At 43.0% G+C, this 22727-nt stretch overlaps 1 protein-coding gene and 1 long non-coding RNA gene across 3 annotated transcripts in view; one reads left to right on the top strand and one right to left on the bottom strand.

The window, feature by feature from the left end:
- The first annotated feature begins 220 nt into the window (after nt 1-220).
- On the top strand, nt 221-19833 carry LOC119498709. Its single transcript, XR_005209170.1, has 3 exons — nt 221-231; nt 17245-19446; nt 19549-19833. It is a non-coding gene; the product is annotated as an uncharacterized LOC119498709 (long non-coding RNA).
- The window catches only part of ece2a (endothelin converting enzyme 2a), an 88184-nt gene continuing 67932 nt past the window's right edge, over nt 2476-22727 (bottom strand). For both annotated transcript variants that reach the window (XM_037787745.1, XM_037787746.1), the window contains exon 4: nt 2476-3898. In XM_037787745.1, coding sequence (XP_037643673.1) covers nt 3608-3898 — 291 coding nt within the window. In that variant the 3' untranslated portion in view covers nt 2476-3607. The remainder of the gene's footprint in view (nt 3899-22727) is intronic.

Below are 22727 nucleotides of genomic sequence, written 5' to 3'. Positions count from 1 at the left end.
GTTGAATCCATCAAATGCTTTTATGTCCCAGTGCTGCAGTGTAGCTGCTCTGCACCCCTAAAGCCTCTATTGTCAATATCAAACCCACTGCCACTTACATAAGCACCCTCCTGTCATCCACCCTGCTATGCCAAATAGGTGCCAGGCTGTTTGTTTTCTTAACCCTCCTGTTCAGGTAGTCAGGGCATTGCACCCAATTGTCACCATGGAAACCAGATAATAGCCAATGGGGTTTACCCAGAGACAATGCAAGGGTCTGGGGGGGAGATGCAGGAGGTTGAGATTGAAACCGTCACTGTCTGATAGTGATACATTTCAATATGTGCAACAGTGTGTGTGCAGAGTGTATTTGTAAGTGTACATAACAGGACATTAACAGGAAATAAGAATGTAGTAGTTGGAAATCCCCTTTCAGTATAAAAGACACATAAAGATGAAACATTTGAAAATGTTATTTCAACAGATTGAGATAAAAAAAAAATATTCTTGATTTTGGAAACTACTTGATAAAACAATCTCAGCACAAAACTGCATATGTGCCATGTCCGAGAACAAAGCTTAACAAGCCTAGCAACAGTAACTAAGGGGAGGTGGGGTTTAGCTAACAGTTAATTCCATGACAACCGGGCTACCTCCGCCTGCTGAGGAAGATCATGTGATACGATCAAAAAGCTCCAGAACAGCTACTAAATAGACCTCGAGGTGAAGCTGTTGTGTCAACGTCAAAGTTAAAGTTAAACAAACTACCAGGTTAAACCAGCAGGAAATCATGGAACGAAAGAGCCGGCTGAAAAATCACACACCGTTTTTTTCCAAGTCTTAAAAATAGGCAGTAATTAGATCTCAGTGGAGAATTAAAAATAAATGATTTCTACTTTATCAATGTGGTCCCCCCCTGCAGTCACCAGCCTTCCTGCCTGTCTGCATGCCTGGCTCTCTCTCTCTCTCCCTTTCAGGTCTAAATTTAAGCGGCGGAGAGCACAGGACCCGAGACTCATCTCATGTTTCCTCAACAAATAACACGCAGGGTGGGCTATTACTTGTATGTACATGCGTACGTGCCCACACGCAGCGCTGGCGTGTGTCAAACACTGCGTACCTGCATGAGCAGCTTTTCTCTGGAATCTAAAGCAGACGTGGGACAGATGCAGACAACCCCAACAGAAGGGGAGACTCTGACTGACATATTAATAGACTTTAACATTGACTTTACATGCAGGCCGGTGCTGCTGTTATGTACGTGTGCGTGTCTAGACGTGCCAGTTTGTCTTGCAAATTGCGTAACACTGGCAGGCTTGTGCTGCACCACAGAATCAGAGACTGGTGAATCTCTCTGATATATGGGTAGACAGGACAGTTAAGGACACTGGGACGTAAAATTGGTTTCTAAAAGATAAAAGTTTCTATTATGAATTGCACTAAAACAGAAGCTGATAGTAGCAGCTTCAGGAAATGATAGACAGAAACATGATGAGTCATAGTTAAACATGACTACAAATCACTCCCACAGCAATCACAAACTGACTGTATAAACAATAAAACCATATAAAAGATATAGAAAACAATGTTTACGTTGGGATCATAGACTGTATAGAATATGGATGTAGTCTCCGTGACGTCACCCATAGGTTTCTAAAGCGCAAAAGCTCAAAGTGGGCAGCTCCCGTCGACTCTGGCTGTCGCCCTCATGGGAATGACCCAGTGCCGTAACTGTTGCTCCCGGTTGCCGGTTGGTACCGGTGCTAAAACATATACATAAATGAATACTAACGTTAGAATTTCACTCACCTGAAAAACTGGAGCACAGACTTCTTCAATCAATTTATTTGTCAAATGAAATCATACAAGGTAACGTTACAAACTCCAATGAAATGCAATCCCATCAGCTCCTTCAATTTGTGCATCAATGTTAACGTTATTCACCATAAAGCACTCGCCTCCTGCTTTTTTTCTTAGAGTCGTCTGTTCAGTCAGATTGGTATATAGAAAAAGAGTCACAGATGAATGGCGTTGTCCGGGGTATTCCAGGCTTTATCCAGGTTTCACAGGCATTACAGTTCCCGATATCCTGTTGGAACGGAGGTCATCCACAACGCCCACACGCTGGCCAGCAGGATTCCCGTCGTACAAAACCGCACGGCAAGCCATATTATTTGTCCGTTATGGTCATGAAAATATCTCAAAAAGGCACCAACATCACAAACACGGCCGAGAGGCTAACTTCAGTCACTTAGCTGAGGTGACATCTAGCAGACACAAACCATTTTTTGTTTCAGGCTGTAAACATGTTTTTTTCTGCTGTAAAGTTTGGCATTTTAACATGGAGTTCTATGGGGATTGACCATAGACTGTATATAGGAAGTGGACGTAGTCACCGTAACGTCACCCATTGGTTTGTGGACTGCCATTTTAAAGCCTTGAGTTGGGCATTTTGGCCGTCTTACCAGAAGTGACATGAGAGGGTGGAGCTAAGTACAACTGATCGCTGACATTTTTAGGTGACCAAAATGGTTATAGTTAAATTTCATGAACTGAAAACACACTGTGAAAACGTTAAAGATATAAGATGAAAACATAAACTCCCAAACCGGACAACGCTGTGGTAGCAACCTGTCAATCATAAGGTAGCCACGCCCTAAAGCATACCCTGCTTTATGGTCTATTTGACCCTAAATGGGACCATAATTTACTAAATGAACATCATGCTGTATTGAAGAAGACTTGAAACTAGCGATCGAGACCACATCAACTTGTTTCCTGAGGTAATATATCAAGTGAGAAGTAGGGTCATTTTCTCATAGACTTCTATACAATCAGACTTCTTTTTGCAACCAGAGGAGTCGCCCCCTGCTGGCTATTAGAAAGAATGCAAATTGTATGGCACTTCCGTATTGGCTTCACTTTACAGATCCGGAGGTTGCCGCTTGGGTAGGATCACCCAGACAGGGACTCTCTATAAGACTCTACATAAGAGGGGACTTCAAGCAAAAGAATTATTCTGCGTTGACATTGTTTGATGGTGCTCTGTATTTTGGAAGTTACCTTTTCTTAAGAGGTAAGTGGTGGGGAAAGGGCAAAGGTCTGTTTGGGTGGTCTATACATACATCTATACATTTTCATACATGTACTGTAGGTGACGTTTTGTTAAAAGCACCAGGTTTATTAGCTGGTGCGACCACTATAATACAGGTAGTTTCTTTAATACATAAGTGAGTTAGGTCTTTTGTTTGGATTTTTGTTTTGCGCATTCACTACATGGATTTGGATGGATATTTAGCTGCTATTCACCATCATGACAGAAATTTATATGTTCAGTTAAATATAACGTCATAGATTTTATTTGTATTAAGTGTCCCTGGTGGTCTGTAGTCTAAATCCTGTATAAAACAAATCCATAATAATCATTCCTCACAGATGTCTATATGAACATCTATGCCCAAACTAAAAATACATAGTTGCTAATTCGTACAAAATCACATAACGGTCAGTTAGAAACTTGGGGTAACAGAAGAGGTTTCTGTTATATCTGTGATGGTGGAGAAGTTTCTGAGGTCATTATCACAGTATAGAGCTTACTCGGGGTAAATGACTTAGGGTTAATGAATTCCTAAAATTCAATATTAGACAGGAAGTCTTCGTCATTATCAAATGGTATTTGGGCGATCGTGGGAGGTGGGGATTTGGTGTCCTCGAGTAGCTTTTTCTCTAGAGCTGCATCTTGTGGGCTAAGCTCTTCACCTTTGGTCATTACATACACATAATATAGAAAGCCTGTTCCATAACTGTACTCCTTAATCGACCAGTTGTACTCCGTCCGAGCATAGAGGCGTTTCCTGAAGAAGGGGTAGGCGAAGGTTACAGAGACAAACCGTCCTCCAGGCTTCAAGCAGCGTCTAATCTGTGAGAAGAATACAGAAAGAGGAGAGGAAGAGTATTAGAAGACATTACCACCAAGACCCACACCATTTTAATTCCCTCCATAAATACCAGCAGCCTCTACCGCTACCTGAGCAGCCAGAGTTGTTGAATCACTTGTGATTGTTACCAACACAGTGCTTCCTATTTCAGCTTTGACAAGATCATTTATATGCTTAGAACTTGCTATGAAAAGCTGACAATGCATCAGCAGCAAAGGTTTTAGGCGTTTTAGGTAGATTTTCTTAAGAAAAGGCAGTGCTATGGGAGACTGCAATCTTCTAAATGAAATCTGAGTCACGATAAACTCTGTGACTACTTGTGGTTTGATGGATAGACCAGCAGACTACACTGTTGTCAGGCCATTAAAAGGCATTATCGATCGCTATAAGCACCATACAGTAGATGTGGGTCAATAGGGGCCTACTACGCCCAATAGTAGGTTTCATTATCTATTGACATGGTAGATCACAGAAAGAAGGTATGAAAGAAGACCACAGCGACCTCTAGCGACTGTAGTAATTATGACAGGAGCAGAAGCGGAAGTCAGATGTTGTAGTATAGACTAGCATAAAACACAGGGTTTTCGCCCAGGAGACTGGGGTTCGCATGATCGCATCCCATGTGAAACCAGCAACGTGTAGCTGTCTTTGTTCCCAATCGTTAAGTTTTGCTTTCACTTTTGAAACATAATTTTAAGCCAAAACGCAATGTTTTTCCCTAAACTGGTTTTGTTGCCTAAATCGAAAGAAGCCTTTTTGTTTGTGTTCAAAACGAAACGTTTCATGCAGTTTCACAATTTGTTAGAATGTGTTTCGCTTTCACTTGTACAACGTAGTAGGCATAGTAGCTCCCTATTTGACCCACATCTATGGTGCTTATAGCGACCGATAATTCCTATAATATGGCCTGATAACAGTCAAATTGTGTGCAGCGACGCATGCTTCTGTCAAATACAAAAATTCCCTCAAATCAGCATCCCTCCAGTCACGCACATGGCACTGCATCCCTGTAAGCCAGAGCAAACTTTAAGCACTTTTCAGTCCACAGTGCTGGCTGCTTAGCCATGCAGTCTGATAACACGGTGTGACAGCACGAAAACTGCGAGGGTCCCTCCATATGAATAATTGTTGTTCTGGGTCCGTCACCACTCCAGTGTGTCGATCCTTCGTGTGAGCTACACGTGTGCATCGGGACACAGTAAGCATCAGAGGACTGCAGAGCTCAGGCAAACAAGAGTACAGATACACACAATGTGAAAACTGACACAAACACAAGCATGCAGAAACACATTTAGTTTGACTCCGGCAGGGAATTTCTCCAGAGACAGAAGTGTGTGTGGGAGTGAAGGGATCTGCAGAGCAGTGAGCAACAAACTTTTTGTATTTATCGAACATGTAAACTGGGTCAACATAGTGTCCTAATGCATTGCAAGATTTAAGGGCCAGGCAAAAGGTGACAATTGGATTATCACAGTCAGATGAAATGATCAAGCTGTGGTCAACAAAAAAAATGTATGGCCACATGCAAAACGTGGTTCACGGAGATGCAATGACTTTCAACATTTAAGGTGAGGTGAGTTGAGGCTTCATCTGAAATCGCATGTTATGCATTACATACCCAATATGTGTACTATCGTTCAGCATGTCTGTAAAGGGGAGACTTGTGGGTACCCATAGAACCCATTTTCATTCACATATCTTAAGGTCAGAGGTCAAGGGACACCTTTGAAAATGGCCAAGCCAGTTTTTCCTCGCCAAAATTTAGCATAAGTTTTGAGCATTGTTTATCCTCCTTTGCGACAAGCTAGTATGACATGGTTGATACCAATGGATTCCTTAGGAGGGTTTGTAGTTTCATATGATGCCAGTATCTTCAATCTAACTTTAAAACTGATTCCGCTACAACCTCCAAAAGAGTTGTTAGTGAGGTTAAAACAAATTTGCATTAATGCATTATTATCGCGTGAACGCGTTATTATCGTGTTAACTTTGACAGCCCTAATAGAACCATGTAAAAACTGTTCTGGATACATCATTCATGAGGCCCTAATGCCATACACTGTAGATACAGTATATGGATGTAGCGTGAGAAGCTGGTGCATGGTCTCTCTGGGCTTTGAAGGCAGAGGAACTGGTGTTGAGCTCACGTGTGACTGTCATGAAAGCTGGGACGGTAATGTCATGCAGCCAGGACAGAGTAGTTGTGGTCTGTACAGTAAAGCTGTGGAGGAGCACAGTGCCCCCCCCCCCCCCGCCCCCTACGCTGTCCTGGGGTCTTTGGAGAGAGGAGTCGCTCGGAGACGAGCACGTGTATCCTGCTCTTCTCACATGATTCATCTCCACCGGCAAGCAGCCCGAACATGAATTATTCACTCTCCACTGTGACACGGAGGAAAAGCGAGAGGAAAGGGTGGAGGGGTCGTTGAATATGGGATGAAATGAGTAATATAATGCACAGCAATTGGAGGGAAAAGAGTGGGGTGATCTAGATTAGGGAGTGCCTGACAAAAACATGACAGAGAATTGACAGAATTTAGAGTTGAAGCCATGACGGTCACAAAAAAATGGAGCGGATTACAATTTTTTTTTTTTTTAAAACCTTTTACTTTTCAAGGTGGTCCAGACATCTTAACCGTTCCTCAGCCCGGTGTTGTTGGAAAAAAATTTCGGTTTCTACAAGTGATACATGCATAATACAACATGAATAAAACAGCTTAAGAGTTGTTGAAAGGCAAATTCCTTTGCTTTTGACAGCGCTACTCACTGTTACTCTACCTCAAATGTCTGTGCTAAAGTAGCCTAAACAAGCGCGGGACCTCTTACTTTCTTGATATCGAACTGTGCTATAAAACAAAATATTGAGCTAAAAGAAGCGGAAGAGCTCAGTAGAACTGCAGAGATGGCTGTTAATTATATTTTTTCTTGTCTTTTTTTTATCCTTAGACATTACAAAGTGTTTTTCCCCAATGTTAGTATCAAAAACATAGCTAAAAAACAACTATGAAAAAGGTGAGCACATACTGTATTTCCCTTTTTCTGTTAAAATATGACCTCAGATGGCCAGGTGTTATGTCAGATTGCTGGGATTAAAAGCAAAATTCAGTACAGGTGGAATCCTCCGAAGGCTTTGGTGAGCGAGTAAACCGGAGCGGGATTTAACAAAGTGCATCATCCTGACTTCACCTCTTCAGCCATTATTCATGACACTGAGATGTATGGGTGCACGCTGTGTAACTCCAGAGCCTTATGTCACCGGTCATTGGAGGACTGGCGTCACTGCAACCCAAGACAACACTGAGCTATAGCAAACAGCTCATCTTTAAACCGTGACTGCTTGTAAGCTTGGTTGGCAGTTGGATGACGGCTCAAACAGTAAATTCTGTTATGTTTTAGACCATTTTAAACTAACTGAAACAGACAGTACCCCATCCCACATTATGTGTTTCTCAGGATACATTACTGACCGAGATTCTCACGCTCAGTGTGCGGTGAGTCATATTCATACACATTCTGAATGTATATCAGCATGCGTACTACGACAACAGCTCTGGCACGGTGTAAATCATCCACCCACACGTCAAAACGTTGGTATTACTATGATAAAGGATCACCAGTGGCAGGTCTGCTCGGCTGTGATGATGAGTGTCAGGCCGTGCAGATAAGCTGTAATGTAAAGTGTCTAATGTAGAGTCTCTCATCTGAATCGACAGGTGGAGGAGGGCTCACTGGCTGCTACACCCAAACACTGGAGTAAAGAAACAGCATCCCCAAAACACTGAGTCAGTTTTCAACATCCACTCTCAGTCCGACATCTGTAAGCTGATCCTAAGTGGGCCATGGGGCTTCTCCAAGAGGACAGAGGAAACCACTCTGTTAGCGCCTATCTTCACACACTCACACTCCACTGAAATCATTCCCCAACATACGCGCACACACACACACACACACACACACACACACTCACATTGCATCATGGCCTTTCCTGAATTATTCAGTGTGGTGGCAGAAGCTTGTGTCTAAGTGACCTGACCTGTCTTGAGTGTATTGCAACAAAGAGGTAACATGAGATCCGGAGTTCAGATCCCCATGAGGGATTCCAGGTAATCCCACTGCCGTTTTAAGATGTTCAATGATATTGTAATACCAATCATTCTATTGTATATGAATCAGAGTGGTACTATTGATCCGAGCTAATATCCCTAGTCTCATTTTCTAAATATTTCTTCATGTGGCAATCAACTTTTCAGTGTATTATTATCTGAACAATGATTAACAGCGACACCTGTGGCCGTGAAATCAACGAAAGTCAGCGTCGAGCTCGCGCTTGCTCGCTCTACATAGACATGAACGAGCATCGCTCAAAACAGTGAGGCGACAGACGTCAGCTTAAACCACAATATCACTCTATATTTCAGCTGCTTGGCAGTAATGTTAGCAGACCAGACGAAGGTCTCTCCATGAATCAATACTGATCCTTGTGTTGGCTTTTCCTGCTCAGCGCAGGTTCAGCAGCGGGGCTCCTCAATGAGTTACGTTATCGCCTCCCAACCGCAGCCGGCAGCCGAAGACACCGGCACCCGGTCGGTAACGAGACGATAACGTAACTCGTTGAGGAGCCCCGTCACTTCACAAGACACGGAAAACCTCTGTTGGTCTGGAGGAGCTGCAGCAGTTATTTCTGCACAAACGTCCACTCTACATTCACTAGATATTCTCAGAGCTAAACTAACTCTTCTGCAGTGTGGAGTGAGCGCGCGTTCACGTCTAGAGGTGGAGCGAGACAGCGAGGATGCGCGCGCTGTCTGAGTGAAGGCCAGCAGGCAGCGGAGACGAGGCTCCGGCCACACGCGAGCGTGCATATGCGAACGCGCATGTGTGCCGACCCGCTACATTTATACGCTTAAAAAGTTACAAACAGTCCCTTTATGACAAAAAATAAGAGAAGTCAACTCCAGGTGCACCAAACGTTCTTAACCATCCAAATCTTACCCAGATGTGCTGAATGATGAATCCCACTTGATCATAAATTGGAGGCATGTGGCCGATTGTTTATTATTAGCATACGTAACTCCCTCTAAACACTATATAAAGGCAGGTGTTGTGCTATGTGCAAATAATCTGGCACATGCCCAAGAATTGGAGAGATGCCACCAAAAAAAGGCCATAAGAAGAAGAACTTCAGCAGTAGAGAAATCGCGGACTGTTAAATAAACTTAAACAAAGTAAATGTGATTTTTCAGTCATTGCTGGTGTTACAGGAAAACCAAAAGCATTGAGGAGCATCCAAGGGTTTTTATTGTCTTAATTGGGATCAATGGACCAATAATATTACTTTAATAATGCAATCATTATACTTACTCTAAAACATATAATAATACAAATTTGATTATGTGATATTCATAAATGTTTTGGGTGATTCTCAAAATTAAAACTTTTGCTTCCCTGCGTTGGACGAACAATTTGGGAACAGTGAAAACAAGATGTTATTTTCTTATCTTAGTAAGAGTGCTCTCAACCACTCGTAGAATTTTCTCTCACCTAAGAGAAGAGCAAAAATAACAAAACATTGGTGAATCCCAGAAATCAATGGGCGCTAACAAAATAAGAACAAATCGTGCGTACGAACAAAAAATACGAGGATTTGTTCTTATTTGGCTTACTGCATGAGGCCCATTGTGATCACCCCATTAAGAATTAATAAGGTAGACGTGACCAAAACAGACTTTGTATTGGGAGAAACCAATGATCTTGTCTAAACCTTTGAAATATTAACTTTGTATATGTCAGTCCAAGTCCGTGCCTGACCTTTCCGCATCAGTCAGAGAGTAGATAAGTTGTCGATCCAAGGAGAATGACATTTCCTCTACTCTGTAGGCTTTCTTTCTCCAGGTGTGTGTCCTCATCTCTCCTATTCATTGCTTTGTCTTCCTGTCCTCACTGGACTGCAATAATAATATTATTATTCCGTTTTATCTCTATTCTCTCCTCTCTGAGCTCAGGTTGGCTCCTAAAGATACCGTACATGAGATAACTCATTGTCTACGGTGGTAAGATGAGGAGAGAGCGGTGGTCACATCTTACTCTGTGTGATATCACTCTGCAGGACCTTCAAGGTTACGTAATCTGGGTTCATCTGAGATTGCAAAAAAGGTACGTTTGTGGCGCCTGAGGCAGTAAGAGCGCACAGTATCCTTCTTTCTGTTTCTCCTGCATCCATACTGATCCATTCATAATGGCGCAGATGCTTGAGGGAGAAAAACAAGAATAAGGAACTGAGCATGAAAATCTCTTTCATGACCTGGGATAGGACGTATGAGCTAAGGTAAAAAAAAATCGTAACTCAAGGTCCATTTACCAGCTTTTTTTCTTGAGCTTTAAACCACATTTCACAGCCTTCATCTCTTTTCTTCCACTCTATTTGCTGTTGAAGACCATGAGATGAGGTTAAATGCTACAAAACTAGAAGGTGGACCTTGAGTTAAGAGCTTTCTGGTCAAATTAATAAAGACAATACCTACTTGTGTTGATTGTCCACTTTCCCACGTTTCTCCTTGTTTTAAATGGCTTCACCTGGTCTGAGATGGCTCTAGACAATCAATCACATGCTAAGTGGCTTACAGGACCTACTCCACTACTTCCAATTCAAAACAGTGTCAAAATCTGAGAGAGGAAGTATCTGAATTGTAATATTAAATGTGGGACGAGATGAACATGTGAGGAAAATGATATTAGGTTGGTGATTTATTTATGGTTTATTTTTAGTTTTGGGCTCTAATTGACTTTGACATCACGATCTCAAAAATCAATCCCTTTCTTTTTTTAACCTTTAACTTGCTATCAAAGCCACAGAAGCTGTGGCAGATTCATACTGTATGTAGTTTAAATTATATTCAAATAGGGCGGTCAATTGATTAAAATATTGAATCGCGATTTATCGCATGATTGTCCATGAATAATCACAAATTTTGTATCTGTTCAAAATGTACCTTAAAGAGACATTTGTCAAGTACTTAATACTCTTATCAACTCTTATCCTGCTTTATACAAATATGTGTATATGTATTATTAGAAATCAATTAACAACATAAAACAATGACAAATATTTTTTCAGAAACCCTCACAGGTACTGCATTTAGCTTAAAAAGAAATATGTTCAAATCATAACTTGGCAAGCTGAACAAAACAGCTGTCAGTGTGTCAGTGTGCCTGCTTAAAGTGGGCATGTCTGTAAAGGGGAGACTCGTGGGTACCCATAGAACCCATTTTCATTCACATATCTTGAGGTCAGAGGTCAACGGACCTCTTCTACTAGCTTGTCCTTCGTGACAAGCCAGTATGGTTGGTGCTAATGGATTCCTTAGGTTTTCTAGTTTCATATGATACCAGTATCTTCACTCTAGCTTTAAAACTGAGCCCGGTACAATCTAATAATCCCAAGTTGTGTTAATGCGTTAAAGAAATTAGTGGCGTTAAAACAAATTTGCGCTAACGCGTTATTATCGTGTTAAGTCTGAGAGCCCTACATCAAATTAGGGCTGTCCTCGACCAAAGAAATTCTTAGTCGACTAACACTCATACGAGTTTGACGACTATTCGATTAGTTGATTTAATCAGCGTAAGTAAGTTTCTTGGAAATAAGTCATGCAGCATGAAAAAAACATAAAAAAATGACTAATTGACTGAAGAAATCTTAGGCGACTAAGACCAAAACGACGATTAACCGACTAATTGACTAAGAGGCGGCAGCCCAACATCGAATAAAGCCTTCTGCCACGAATAGCACGACAAAACAGAATCTCTACGACATGTTCTGTGATGTTGACCCATATCCAAAACGTGGGAGAATCCAAAATACTGTGGCTCGCCTACTAAAAAGTTATTATTGTTTTGTTACTGTTTGTCCATTCTGAACCGCTGATGGAGGCTTTAGTGTGGGGGACGATTACTGAGAGGCAAGCAGAGGTGGATCTTCCGTGTACATTCATGTGTGTGCACCCACCTCACTGTGGGTGAGGCCGAGCTGATCAGTGGGTAGAGACAACAACAGAGTGCTATCTCCGGTCAGCAGACTTGTACGGACCACAGCCTACTGTCTCCTTTAGCGATACTGTACACCCACACACACACAAAAAACAAAGCACACACACGCTATTGTGCACACAAACACTCATGCGTAGCTATGCAGTCTGTGCAGAAGCGTGCGCGTACGAACACATACTTGAAGTGGGGCAGAGAGAAAAGCGAGGAGGAGGTGTACTTTTTATTTAGGTCATATTTTCATATCATATTTTATAAATCCCCCCCCCATCTTCTCTGTGGTTGTTTACTGGTCTCATGTAGCTCTGCAGACCCCCTCACTGCAGCCTGCCTCCCCTCCCCTCCCTGAAGGAATGTGCATTTGAAATCAACCGCTTCTCTTTCCATTTCACCTCACCCGTAGCCTGCAGCCAGGCATGTGGATGGCAAAAACGTGTAAACGTCTTGAGGAAACAGAGAAACGGAGAGGGAGTGGGTGAGAGAAACAAGGAGATAAAAAAGGAGGGGTGGTGAGAGAATAAAGATGGGAGGGAGAGAGGAGGGGTGAGAGAATGAGGTCTCAACGCCGGTCTCCTAACAAAGCAGATCTGCTCTTCTGCTCTTCCCTCCAGGGGTGCAACAGCCTGCTTTGCTTCCTTCATCCCTCCATCCATCCCTGTTTTATCCCTCCCTTTTCTCTTCTTCCTCCTCCAAGCTCCTGCCTTCAAGAGCCAAATGTGCAAACGCTATAAGGCACCATCTGCCCTGAAGTAGAAAATTTGCCTGAGCGAGTGGGCTGTTGCTGCACAAGCAAAAGTGTGTTCCTCGGGAACATGTTGTATTATTATAAAGTCTGAGTCTAGGTGCTCCATATGCACAAGAGCAAAACAACATAATAAACATGCGTAATTGTGATCACACATATTAATTTATACAGACACATAATCCCACGGGAAGACTTACAGTACTTGGCACGGTGATGGATAACAGGGAAAACGTGAGAGTGTTGGATTCCCTGTCTCCACCCTCCGACTCCCTGCCTCCTCCGCTCTGCCCACCCACCTTTCCTCCCCCGAATTTCCTCTCTGCTACCCTCCTGTCCTCCCCTCTCCTCACCCAGCTCACACCCCATCACCTCCGCCCACCCACTGCACAGATAAATTATACATCAAAGACCTCCTCTCCTTTTCTCTTCTCTCCCTCAACATCTATCCACCCTTTGCCTTGCTAGGACAAAAAAAATGGCTTGGAGTGAACATTATAGAAAGAGCTGATTCAAAATGGAGATTTCTAGGCTCAATACCTTCTTGAATATCTGCTCTGATATATAAATCAGGTTGTGTGGGCTTATGGAGGCTCGGGCTATCGTAGGAAGACAACAACATCCTGCCTTTCAAGTAGGCGCATCCCTCCCTCTCACACCTCCCGTTGCCATGGAGACAAAAGTTTAGCGCTGGTCACGGTTAACGTATGTAGGTCAGAATGGGATACCTCTCGAAACAAAAAATACCAGGCAGCAGAACAGTGAAAGTCGTGCCTTCATTAGACGAGGAGAATGCCAGAAAAGTTTGGATAACGAGCAGCACTGATACGAGAAAACAGCTCAAACAACACAAAACTACGCTGAATGTTTACAGTGGAAATAAACAGCAACATTTCACTGGGATTTGAGGCTTTTTTCGGCTTGCAGACGAGTACGATTGTGTGTCAGAAAAGTCTCTCACAGCAGCCTCATTAGTGGGTTGACTTTAGGTGAATGTTCAGTAAAGACTACTATCTTTTGACAATAAGTGTAGCTCTGAACTGGGTCACTGCTGATGCGTTTACAAAGCGCTTCTTCAACATGAAGAAAAACTGAAAGCTTGGTCATTTCCCTTAAAATGAGGGGAAACTCTCGTCTTCAGGCATGTTTTCAACAGAGTGCCCATGCTGTGAGATGTAATGTTGGTGTCGGTGTGTGTGTGTTGTGTGTCCGTGCCTGTGCGTGGACCCCTGTCTAACCGATCAGCATCTTCGCATTCAGCCGCCACGTTCTCCCCTCATGGCAATCCGGCACGCCGAGCTAAAATTAAAACCTCCCTTTCTTCCCTTTTCATCAAAAATAACTCTCTCTGGCTTTTATCTCTCCTTTCTTCTTTATCTCTCCCACTCCCTATCGCAGCCTCGTCACCCTTTCTGCCTTCCCTTTCCATTGGGGACCAGAGAGAGGTTTGCTTTAATTACTGAACTACTTTTCACACCGGCGGAGAAAGACAGAGACACACTTCAGACACCCACACCCGCCCACTACGTTATGCTCCCGGCATCCTTGCTCTGCTTTTAAAGCCTGTACTCCCAAACCTGTGTGTGCTTGTGTTTAAATTTGTAAAAAAAAAAAAACTTTCCTCATCCATGGTCACTACTTTATAGCAGTCACAGATACAAAAGCAGCATTTCACTGCGAATAAATATGCTAAATTAATTAAGCAATGTTTGCTATTCTTGGTGCAGTATGATGAAAAACTGATGCAGATTTTGTGAAACACTTTGAGCTGGATGGGAAGACACAGAGTCAGCGAATGTGTAATTAATAAACTCATCTGCCTTTCACAACAGTTAAAAAAAAATATGGTAAAACTCAGAGGAATACGAGCCGCAGAGAAACTGGAGCAAAACGTGAGCGGCTGGTACAGTGACACGTTTGGCTTCGAAGCTGGAAGAGTAAAAGGAGGGAGGGTGTTCCCCTCATTTTGGTTCGCTCCCTCTGCGCCTCTGCTTCCTCCGTCTCTAAATCTGACGCTACCTTTTAAAGCCCAGGACACTTATTACACTTATCAAGCCCTCGCTTGCACTTATATGTAATTACCCATTAAGTTCTTGTGGGTAGACTTGCATCAGCAGCGGCTGGGTAATTAGTTTATTGTAGCCATTCTCTATTTAGCAACACTTGCAGCTTACAGCTTACGCCACGGCTAATGTTTTGCTACTTTATGTGATTCGTTTTTTAGCCATAAACTACCATTGCATATCTAACTACTTGGACAGTAATGAAAAAGTCAATCAATAGAGACAGACATTGTGGATATAGATCAAAAGCCAAACACAGAAACAAACACTTCAATAAAGTCTGAGCATGGCGAGCCAGAGAGAAAGCAGCAGCTGGAGACGGAGGGAGACACCGTAAAGAGAGGCAGAGAAGGAGGGAGACGGAAAGGGAAGTTAAATGGGCCAGTGTGTCTGGCTGCTGAAAGGGTCTCCCGGGACGGGTAAGGGGGGACAGGACAGCCGGGTGGAGGTTCCAGCAGCACACTAACACAGTCCAGTCCATTCACTGGGCCAGTAGCACGGGGAAGCCACTAAAACTGGAACCAACTAAATGTTACACAAAAGTGACCCCTGAATCACCGCGATACTTCCGAGGCAGCTCTGAGGAAGATATTTGGGAATGTTGGCTCTGTTACTCTCACGTTATCCCTCTCTCTTTTTAAACTACATAACTTATCAATAAACATTACAAGAAACATCTGAGCTTCATCGTAGGATTGATTACAACGGCACCCAGCATTTCCTATAGGCATACTTGCCAACCCTTCCGATTTTCCCGGAGATCCCCGTTTTTTTATTTCCCTCTCCCGTTTCCTCCCGAGGTCACACTTCTCCCGTTTTTCTCCCGATGTTCACACCTTTTTCTTTTTCGTTATCTCAACCTGTTTCCGGCCCTGTACAGCGTGTATAAACCCTACTGTTTCCACTCGGACGACAATACAGCTGCACAAAATGTCGTTTCCCGGCGGAAGGTAGCTGCTCGCGAACATTGATGGTAAATGGACTTGCATTTATATAGCGCTTTTCTAGTCTTCTGACTCAAAGCGCTTTACATTAGATGTCAGCATTCACCCATTCACACACACATTCATACACTGATGGCAGAGGCTGCCATGCAAGGTGCCAACCTTCCGCTGGAAAAGTTCCAGCAGTGTATAGCCTGTTTTCACTGCTGGAACTTTTCCAGCGGCCCAGGAACCAGCCTCTCTGCCTAGTTCCTCATGCCAAAAAGTTCCGTCTCCGTGGGTAGCACTTTCTGATGGCCCTTATATCGCTGCGCGTTTTGCGGTAAAGAACATCTTTGATTGGTCAAACACAAAATTTGTGGCTGCTACAACTTGTGCACAGCTATAGGATGATTAAGAATCCTTGAGAGTTGCATTAATGTTATGTGCTCCAGTTTTCCATCTCTATTGGCCACTTATGTGTTACTTGGTAAATGAAAAAAAAATCGTTCCTGGCACAGAAGTCCAGAGAGACTCATCCCCCACAGGTCTCAACCCACTGGAGACCTCTCAGTGACTTATGCTACAACAAAGCAAAAGTGGGTCTCCTTTGCTTTCCCTTGCTGGCTTGGATAATCAAAAAAAATAATCAAGCATCCTATCATTATGGAGAGGCACATTTACTCCTAAGTACAGCAAGTAAATTGTCTTTACCTTTCTCAGTTTCCCTCTGAGGAGGGGAGAGAGGAGGAGGAGGAGGAGGAGCAAAGATTCACTCTGGTCCGCTGAGGGAAACCAATTCATTTGAGGTGGTGCTTGTCAGAGAAATAACAGTAACAGGTCAATTTATCATGTTTGCCCAGAGGACACTGGTACATTAACTCCTTCACTGGTTAACACACAGTTCTGGCTCCACACAGTCGCGCCGCCAAAGGGGCGGCCATGGCAACCCTGATACAATTGCTGCCCCCCCTCGCGGATCGCATATGCCTAATATCAGAGTCGTCTGTGTGGTGATTTTAAACTTGTTCCCAGTAAATATTTTGTTCCTTACAATCAAGGTACTCCTTCAAATTAAAGCTGTATATTTGTCTTTCTAAAGGTGCTCAATACAAAATTCAGAGTGTATCTATCGCTTCCACACAGCTCTCAACATGGCGACCGTTGAACCGGCGGCTCGCAGTTAACTGTGCTAACAGCGCCAACAGTACAAACAACGGCAGCAGTGCTGACAGAACTAACAGCGTTAACCTGGGGGGGGGGGGAACCGGAGCGTGGGTGCTACGCTTCTGCGACGACGCCGTGGGTCGGGACAGCGTTGTCAGTGGTAACTGCCGTATGAGCATAGTGCAGGGTTGTGTCGAGAAGGTACGCACACAATTTGCAAATGCTTTCGCGAGATGGTTAAGGTTAGGCATTGACCTCGAATGATTAAGGTTAGGATAGGTCGTCGGGCAGCAAGTCTTGCATGAGTTTTTGCAAGTTTTTCAAATTTGTGGGTTACCATCTACAAAACTACAGTGCAGAGCTGTGGCCATTAGCAAGGCAGTGGGGCAAAACAGAAAGACTCACATGCACTAAAATGCATGCGTGGCCGGCCTGGCTATGTCAAAAAAGCACAGAGAAGCTCGGATCACAACACACACAGAGGGAGAGCGACTTTAATTACTAAATTTAACTGTAAAATAAGAAACCAAAGTATATCAGTATGAAGTTCCTTAACTCTCATATTGACATAGTTTTAAACTAGCCTATATACTACAACAGCATAACAGATATTCAGTTATGGCTTTTGGTTTTGGTGTCATCTGGCCCCCCCAATGGAAAATATCTGGGGGCTCCACAGAGCACAACATGATTCGTCAATATGGTTTTCTAGAGTCAGTTTGTTTGCTATATGCAAGCTGTGCTGAATAACAGTAAAACTATTTACTGAGTGACTGTGGAGAGAATTAGAGGTAGAAAACACTTCTGTACAGCACAGGACTGCTGCAGACGTAGGCGGGCCAGTTTCCATAACAACCTGACAAAAAAAAAAAAAAAAAAGATATAAAAAAAACAAACAACTTCAGCTAATTTATTCTTGAAGTTTGGGTGCAAGAAAGCAAGTCTGCTCATCTATTTGTGCTATTGATATAGAGAACATATAACTGCAGTCTCAGTTGATTGTTCCTAAAACAAAACTGGATGCTAATCCTTGTCACCACACCTCCTCCATGTTTTTAAAAAAATAGTTTACTTGAATTTGCTGCTGCCACATCAGTTCTGTTTAGACTGTCAACAGCTCCTCCATTCAGAAATAATGTGCCATCAGCTGTTCGGGTGGCAGAGTTCCATTGAATGATGGTCTATTGCCAGACTAAACCAATAAAACACAAATCGCAGCTCAGGATCAAAGCTACATATACTGTATGTATACATTTAAAAATGAGGACCAAAGAGATTAACACACAGACACTTGCCCACATCTGATTTGTTGTTGAGGCCAGTTATGCAATTATGGTAATTTCTTGGGGCTTGAGCCTTGAGAAAAGCCCCAAATATTAGCAACAGGATTTGTCATGGCCAGCAGCTGTGTACAGTATGTTGGCGTAACAAGACAGAAGGATCCAATTAGTGTCAAAGGCGGCAAGCTTTCCATTGGTCAGCATGGAGTCCCTTCTGGATTTACTGCACAGCAGGCTTTATTCATGGAAGAAAGACCATTACAACAGTTTGTGATCAAATATTAATATCTAACAGTGCTTGATGACATACAGTATATTTTAAACTACATGTATCTACAGGTGTCAATCACGCTCACAAGACCTACTCGCTAGCGCCGAGTATTTTTCACAGATTTCACAAGTGCCCACTGATTTTAAAAGCTTCTGCTACCTCAAAACGATAATTTAATATTGGCAGACTTGATGTTCTCTGTGATGGATTTCACAACTCAAGCAGGTTTCAAGAGTGTGAATTCATTTTAATGCTGCATGTCAATGAATGGAAAGCAGTGATTGTCTGGAAACATTAACACACAACAGTAGCAGTAAAGTGAAGTATACATGGTTTGTAACAAATGGGCTAAGACAGCCTGAGTAGGGCTGTTGCAATATCGCACTATTGGCAAGCCAACCGCAGGGTATGGCAAGCAACCGCTACAAACGCTATGTTCACGTTTTTTTCTTTTTTGAATTCTTTGCAATGGCTTGGTGTTTTTTTTTTTTCGTCGCCGAGTGTTGAAAAATGTTCAACTTTAGGTAAAACGCTGTGCTCGTTGCTGTCGCTTTTTACCCAGCTGGCCAATCACAATGGAGGAGAGGCGGGACAAAAAGACCAACCGTCACGTCCTACATGTAGGATACAAGTGCTGAACAACAACAACAATGGAGGAGAAATGAATACACATAGACCAGCTGGTCCGTCCTTCCTCCTTCCCTTCATCCAGAGCAAGTACTCTACCTTGTGCCGACATTTTTACTTTGGCGTATATTCCGTATCATAGTAACCAGACGCAACCAAAGTATCTGTCATGTTATCACCTGGGCAGTCGAGTAGTTTCCCTGTGTTTCCTCTGTTTCCCTGTCCTTTTGTCTCCTGTGTGTTTTACCCTGTCAGTCTGGTCTGTCTGTCTGGAAGGAGGTGTGGCCATCTCCTCCTCCCTCTCCTGGGCGGTGGTTGCTGGAGCAGCTGACACTAATCATCAATCAAGACACACTCTGCAGTATATCAACCCTGGTCTTCCTGCCATTCATCGCCAGATCGTTATCGTCGCCACAGTGGTAGTACGCATTCAGGCTCTCTTACATTGCTCGTTAGTTTTTGACTTCTGCTCACTTTTGTAGCTTTTGGTGCTCATCCTATTTTTTGTCCTTTTGTCCTAGTGTGGTATACTTACCTGCCAGCTGCCTCCACTTCCTGCAATATCTACCTGCTCACTCTCCAACATCATTGCTTCTTCTTGGATCACAGTGGACTGGAAACATCATCTGAAGGAACACTGGAACCCCATTCCCCATGCTCCTCGCTCCCTTGAAGACCTTCAGTGTTTAATCCCAGCCACGTTGGACTCTGAGAAACCTTGCCCTGTCCACCATTTAAATTTATTATTTATTAATAAATTCTCATTGTTACAACTTTAAACCTTGACTAGTGTGTGCTGCTTTTGGGTCCACGTTTTGTTTCACCAGAACATAACAGTGTCTCAGCTGCATTTAACAATAAACAAGTATTTAATTAGATTCAAAACTGTCATCTTTGTCATTTAAAAAGCAACTATATACATAATAATAGCCTAACAATAATTCATATTCATATAGCACTAAAATCAGGATAAAGGATTAAGCAAAAAAAAAAAAGGCAATGATATCGCATATCACGCTGTTGAGTCAATTATTATCACCGCAGGGGAAAATCTTTCACCGCGACAGGCCTAAACCAGAGTCACAGGTCTGTTCCTTTATAGGGTTTATCTCTCAGTCAAGAAAATGTGTGAATTCAGCTGTTGAAATATAGACACATGAGAGAATATGTCCCCGAACTCCCGGCCTGTACAAAAGCCTATGATAAGGTGTGCTCAAGTCCCAGAATTGCCCCCCTATCTGGGCAACACTGCAATTATCTTCCAACTCTGTGCTGACGTGCAATAAGACAGCGCTCTTGTTCTTTCCAGTTATGCTGCCAAAATTATAAAGCCGCTCCTGCTCTTCACACAAAACCAGGCTGAGACTCATTAAATACTAGATCATAAAACTGTTCTTTAACTGTGCTTCTACTGTCTCATTATACAGCTAGTGTTAAGAGCCTTCGCAGTCGGGCAGTCAGAGCTGCAGACTCAGGGGAGCAAGTGATGGGTTCGAGCCCAGTGTAGTGTGACTGTACAGTATGTGAGGGAGGGAGAGGAGGAACTGGATCCACTTTAAAGCAGTGAGGACTACAGTACAGAGAGAGGGGCAGAAACTGGTAGTTGGAAGTGCGGCCTATAGGGTGCAGGAGGAGAGATTTATTCCTTACTAGGCTTAATTGACATCTCCTGTTATGCCCCTGTTTGTCCAACTGATCTACGTGGATATCTGCCTCATATCAGGCCAAAACACACTGACCTGCAAGCCACAGAAAGTAGCAGCAAAAGAGCACTCCCAATGCAAAAGCCAACAAAATAAAACAATTAAAAGGTACTCTCTGTCAACAAAGCTGTTGAAGCAAGATGTACTGTCGTGGCGTCTGGCCAATGAGGGAGTCTGAACAGAGTCTGCCCCGAGGCAAACAACTTTTACTCCAAAAGAGAGTTGGCTCCATTCTGACACTTCATACTGATGACTCCTGGCAACACCAGACCAACAGTATAGTAGTTTGGACAGCTGCTGTTTAAAAACACCTTGTTGGTGTCATTAAAGAGGCCTGAGATTGTTATTAATATCATGCCAAGAAGAGTAGATGGATGGATGAAGCTGGTGAGGCATTGGGCGGGGAGGAGTAGGATGCCCAGACTGATTGACTGGCTGGCTGTTTGTAGCTGTGAGGTGTTTTCCTACTTCCACCTGGTTTGACTGGGCTCCCACAGTGAGTAGAAAGCAGCAGTCACTGTAGGAGTTGATGTTGAAGTGACTGGAGTGGGATTGAGTCACCGGCGATGAGGCTTTAATCCAAATTTAACAGCCAGAGGAATTCCCTGACTGTTGTACTGCAGTATCAGGACCGAAAATAACTAATAATGACTAAAACACAAAGCTTACAGTGTGTGAACCATAGACTGTATAAGAGGTGGATGTGGTCACTGTGACGTAACCCACTGGTTTGAGGACTCGTTTTTCAAGCCTCGAGTTCAGCATTTTGGCCGTCGCCATCAAACAGAAGTGACATGAGAGGGTGGAGCTAAGTACAACCGAACGCTGAATAAGACATTTTTAGGCGACCAAAATGTTACAATTAACTTTCATGACCTGAAAACACACTGTGAAAGGGTTAAAGTTGTAAGACGAGAACACGTAAAACTCCCAGACCGGACAACGCCGTGGTAGCAACCTGTCAATCACAAAATAGCCACGCCCTAAAGCATACCCTGCTTTATGGTCTATTTGACTCTAAATGGGACCATCATTTACTAAATGAACATCATGATGTATTGAAGAAGACTTGAAACTAGCGATTGAAAGCATAAACTCATGTTTACAATGTTTACTGAGGGAATAAATCAAGTGAGAAGTAGGCTCATTTTCTCATAGACTTCTATACAATCAGACTTCTTTTTGCAACCAGAGGAGTCGCCCCCTGCTGGCTGATAAAAGAATGCAAGTTTAAGGCACTTCAGCATTGGATTCACTTTTCAGACCTCGGAGTTGCCCACTGGTGTGAACACACACACATATTGCAATGCTTTAATGGCTTCCACAGTACTCTGCAAAGTTAACCAATTATTTCTTGATTTAAGTCAAGTGTTCATGGTATAGATACTGTACTGCTGGGGAATGCACTCTAGTATCCACACACACTAAATCAACAGCGACCCACATTTAAACAAACTGGCATGTGCAGATAAATACAGTTGGGTTATCCTGCAAGCCCCTGCAGTAGATCCCAATTCAGATATCTAGCTAATATATGGGGCTAATTTCTATGTTTACTTTGGTAAAGGAATTTGGCACTTGCAATCTAAGTTGTCTACAACACAGATGTCGAATGCAAAATTAGAATGACCCATTAGCCAAATGGACACACTTGTACACCCAGGTTGAAAAATACTGAAATGTCCCTTCAAGGGCAACACACACTGAATGTATGGATGTATGTATGATGAGTGTCAAAACCACATAATCAATGACAGGGGGAAAAAGGAATTTAATAAAAACCTGAGGCAATCATTATCATCTCTTCATACAATAACACAATGACAACACAATCATTTATACGCTTCAACTGGAAAGGGGAGCGTGTGTTATTCGGAGATCAAAAAAAAGAAACTACTGAGATGTGACCTAAATTTATTCAGCTTTCGTTGCCACAACTCAGTTTAGATTTTAATGCTAAAAAAAGTTCTGCTGACTGCTTATTATCAAGCGGGTTA

The sequence above is a fragment of the Sebastes umbrosus genome, chromosome 12 (assembly GCF_015220745.1).
Source record: "Sebastes umbrosus isolate fSebUmb1 chromosome 12, fSebUmb1.pri, whole genome shotgun sequence".
Classification (NCBI taxonomy): domain Eukaryota; kingdom Metazoa; phylum Chordata; class Actinopteri; order Perciformes; family Sebastidae; genus Sebastes; species Sebastes umbrosus.
Note: the sequence above shows the minus strand (reverse complement) of the source record. Positions and strands in the feature narration are given on the sequence as shown.